Source organism: Crocodylus siamensis, chromosome 14 (assembly GCF_052110815.1).
Source record: "Crocodylus siamensis isolate JL-2025a chromosome 14, ASM5211081v1, whole genome shotgun sequence".
In the NCBI taxonomy this organism is placed as follows: domain Eukaryota; kingdom Metazoa; phylum Chordata; order Crocodylia; family Crocodylidae; genus Crocodylus; species Crocodylus siamensis.
In genome coordinates this window covers 8,941,313-8,945,071 of record NC_143408.1, presented here as the reverse complement: position 1 = coordinate 8,945,071, position 3,759 = coordinate 8,941,313, and the positions used below count along the sequence as shown (strand labels likewise).

General features: G+C 62.6%; 1 protein-coding gene across 1 annotated transcript; it reads right to left on the bottom strand.

Annotated features, from left to right (window-relative positions):
• Nucleotides 1-2,742: 2,742 nt before the first annotated feature.
• On the bottom strand, nucleotides 2,743-3,691 carry MRPL54 (mitochondrial ribosomal protein L54). The gene is made up of 3 exons (XM_090027496.1): nucleotides 3,542-3,691; nucleotides 3,310-3,460; nucleotides 2,743-3,044 (listed from the first exon to the last, which is right to left on the bottom strand). Exons 1-3 carry the CDS (start codon nucleotides 3,624-3,626, stop codon nucleotides 2,912-2,914), a joined length of 369 nt encoding a protein of 122 aa, XP_089883622.1. The 5' UTR covers nucleotides 3,627-3,691; the 3' UTR covers nucleotides 2,743-2,911.
• Nucleotides 3,692-3,759: the final 68 nt, after the last annotated feature.

Genomic DNA, 3,759 nt, shown 5'->3' with positions numbered 1-3,759 from the left:
TCAGACAGTGCAACACAAACACCTCTGTGGCACGTGGGTGAGTCTGGCCCCAGCCCAACAGCTGCATCAGAGCCCTCATGTGGAAGCAGCTAAAATACGAACCTCTGAGCTGACACGCCAAGCTCAGGGCTGCAACCCCGCTCCCCACCCCGCGCCTGGGCTAGAAGGGAGCGGAGCAACTGCTGACTTCTGGGGGCAGGACTCGCTCAGTCCCCCTGGCCCAGCTCTCTATGAAGTCCAGCGGTGCTGGGCAGGGAAAGCAGGCTTGGCTGTGGCCCTGCTCTGACACTCTCCAACTCACACAGGGGCCAGGTGGCCTCGGATGCCACGAGCGAGGGGTAAACCCTGCTCAAGTGCTGCTCTTCTGCACCTTCAGCATCCACCCTCTTGTCTCCTGAAAGAGAACCAGGCCTATGCCCCTGAAATCAGAGCAGTGCAAGGACAATTTCTCATTGAAAAACGTCTTGAGAGGGCAAGAGCTACAACTCAAACAGCTGTCCTGTGCGACCGAGTTGACAGGTGTCAGTCTAGTGCTGATGGGATTCTGGGGACAGCCGAACAGGTGCTAGGCCTTATCTAGACCCCGGGACACCTGGCGGATCGCTCCCGGCTGTGTGCCCCGCTCTTTTTTAAAACTGCGAACAGGACATTTCTCTCCCCAGTAACAGAGCCAGAGAAGCCAACCCAGCATTGCAGGGCTCCTGAGTCAGAGCTGGAGAGAGAAGAGGAAGTGAGAGCATGGACGGAGGCGGAGGCAGAGATGGGTTGCATGTGTAAATCCCAAAGGGTTCATTCAGGTGGGGCTACGGTAGGGCCCTGCCAGGCAGATGCCTTCCTCCCCATCACTAGTCACTGCTCAGCCCTCAAGGGAGTTTTACCAGCACCAGAATATTCTCCATCAGGCCCTTACCGAGTTGGCAGTGCAGCCCTGGCAGTCTCAGAGCATGGCGGGCCCTTGGCTGTCCTCAGGGGTATGGACTCTGCCTGTAACACTTACAAATGTGAGCCCCAGCTCCCACTCTTTCTTGCAGCTTAAAAATAAATAGGTGTCAAAGAATTACTAAAGGGGCAGGGTGACAGCCAAAACAATGATCAGCAAAGCACGGCTCTTCTAGGAACCTGCGCTGCAAAACCTGAGCTTTCATTGGGATCGAGGTGAGGGCCAGAGGGAGCAGGAGAAAGCCTCTACCCTTTAATTCTCAGCCACTGCGTTGCAGCACTAAGATCCTTTTAAGGGTGCTGCACAATACTAGCGCTGCTAGCTGTGCAAGCTCCTACACCATTCACAAGATAAACTCAAGAGATTCAAACAGGAATCCAGTGTCAAAAACAGCCTGACCTGTTCTGGTCTTTCTGAGGTCTTCGCAGCAGCAAGCTGTGCTACTTTTTTCAGTAGCCCTGAGCGATGGCATTTTCCACATGGACCTCAAATCTAACAAGGTTGAGAACCACTGCTCTAGCCCATCCGACTGAAATAAGTGTATACTCCTGCTCCATGTATGAGCGAGTCTCCAAGCCTGGAGAAGCACTAGGACAGCTCTCAGGGCCTATTTCAGCTCCAAGCCAAAGCAGAAAGAGGAAGTGCCATGTACCAAAACACTCCTCCGGTAATGCCAACTGTCACGAAACCATCGCAGGACTCGGGATTTCAAAGTCAAAATAACTCCAACTTGTGATCTCCCAATCCCACCTTCAGATCTCCACATTTTCCCAGCTGGTAAGGGGAGGGGGAGGAGGGCAGGGGAAGTGGGGGGGCAGATCGAGGCCCTCGCAGTGAGGGAGGGAGTGGGGCAGGAGCAGGAGCAGGGGCTGGGATGAATGGGGCCCCAGGGCTGGGGAGGGGGGGGAAGGCCTGCTGCAGGCTCGAGCTCTGCACCCTGCTGCCTTGCCCTGGGAGCTCAGGCGCGCCCCGTGCGCCTCCTGCGGCTGGGCGGGCAGGTCATGTGCCGCACGGCCAGCACACCCCACATCCCTTGCCCACCCGGCAAGCAGGAGGGGCATTGTGTGGATGAGCTCCTGGGGCAAGGCAGCGGGACGCAGCGGGCAGCCTGCCTCTGCCCTGCAGGGGCACGTGCCCCCGTGCCTCCCCGGGGGGGTATGCCGCTGCAGGGCGGCCCACTGCCCTCCCCTGCACCTATGGATGGCCCACCCTGGTGCCCCATTCGCCCCTGCCCCACTCCCTCCCTCCCTCACTGCGGGGGCCTCGATCTGCCCCGCCACCTCCTTTCCCTCCTGGCTGGGGCTGTCTGTGTCTCTGTGTGCGCGTCTGCGCCTCACTCCCAAACCACAGCCTGCCCAGCCCTGCTGCGGCTTCTCACTCCTGACCCACTGTACCCCGCCCCCTGCCAGGGTGTGTGAGGACCCCCCTTTCCAACCTCTCCCCCACACACCCACAGCCCCCGCCACCTCCACAAATAACCGCCCCCCACACACACTTCAAAAACAGCATTGCACGATTTATGTGCCAAGCTCTTGATTTTAAGCACTCGCCCCATGGTTTTTGGCATGGTGGGGTTGGCAATGCTGCTCCCCTGACGAGGATCTCACTTCTGCACCAGGCAGCAGAGCACGGTTACTGAGAGCACCACTGCTTGCATCTGCCACATTCACCACAGCCACGGAGAGAGCGGCGCCCGCAACGCTCGATTTCCACGGCCGTGCCCACCGCGTCACGAAGGGACCTGGAGAGAGAGCTCTGGTCCAACAGCCTGGATGGGTGGGAGGACAGAAAGGGCAGCATCCTTCATCGCACGAGAGTGATTTATTGTCAGTATTACAGGAAAAATAAGACGCAAGCTGGGGAAGAGGTCCCAGCTGCTCCCGTCTCCTGTCATTTAGTTCTTCTCCTGGAGCCCTGTACACCCCCTGCCCCGGCAGGAGGGCGCAGAAGGGCTCTGCGCGCGGCCCCTCCCTAGAATTTCCTGTTCTTCCTCAGCTTGTTTCGGTGCTGGGTGTTCAGCCTCTGCAGGAGCCTCCAGTACTCGGGCGTCTCCGGGTCCAGCTCCTCCAGCTTCTTGGGCGGGCCGATGTACATCTGGAACAGCCTGGGAGCCGCACAGCGCGGGGGGAGAGGGAACAGATCAGCGCTGTCCCGGCCGCTGGGGCCGGGCCCGACTCCGCGGCCGCACGCGCCGCGACGGGGCAGGGCCTCGCGCTAACCGGGCCCCAGGCCCGAGCACACGGCCGAGCCGGCCGGCGGCTGCCGGACCCGCTCGTCGTCCGACACCGGCGCCCCCGGGCAGGCGAGCCGGCAGGCTCACGCTGCGCGGGGGCGGGGGCGCGCGTGGGCCGCGGGCCCGAGCCACGCACCACTCGGGGTAGTCCGCGTCGTCCTTCAGCGCCACCTCGGCGCCCTCCTTGCGGTAGTTGACGCCCACGGCATGCGTGGCCAGCACCGCGGGGTCCCCGCACACCTCCGGGCGCTGCAGGGGCTCCTGCGCCGCCCCCTTCGCCTTGGCGCCTGCGGACGCAAGCGGTGTGAGCGGGACTTAGGGGCCGCCGCCCCCGCCGCGCTCCCCGGCCCCGCCGCCCCCGCGCTCACCCCCCGCCTTCTTGGCGTAGCCGCTGGCGGGGACCCTACACACGGCGCCCGCCCGCACCCACGCGGCCCGCGCCAGTGCTGCCATGGCCTCCAGACTACAACCCCCGTGATGCCCCGCGCCGGCGCCGCCATGGCCCTCGGACTACAACCCCCGTGGTGCCCCGCGCCGCTATGGCCCCGGACTACAGCTACCCGTGGTGCCCCGCGCCAGCGCCGCC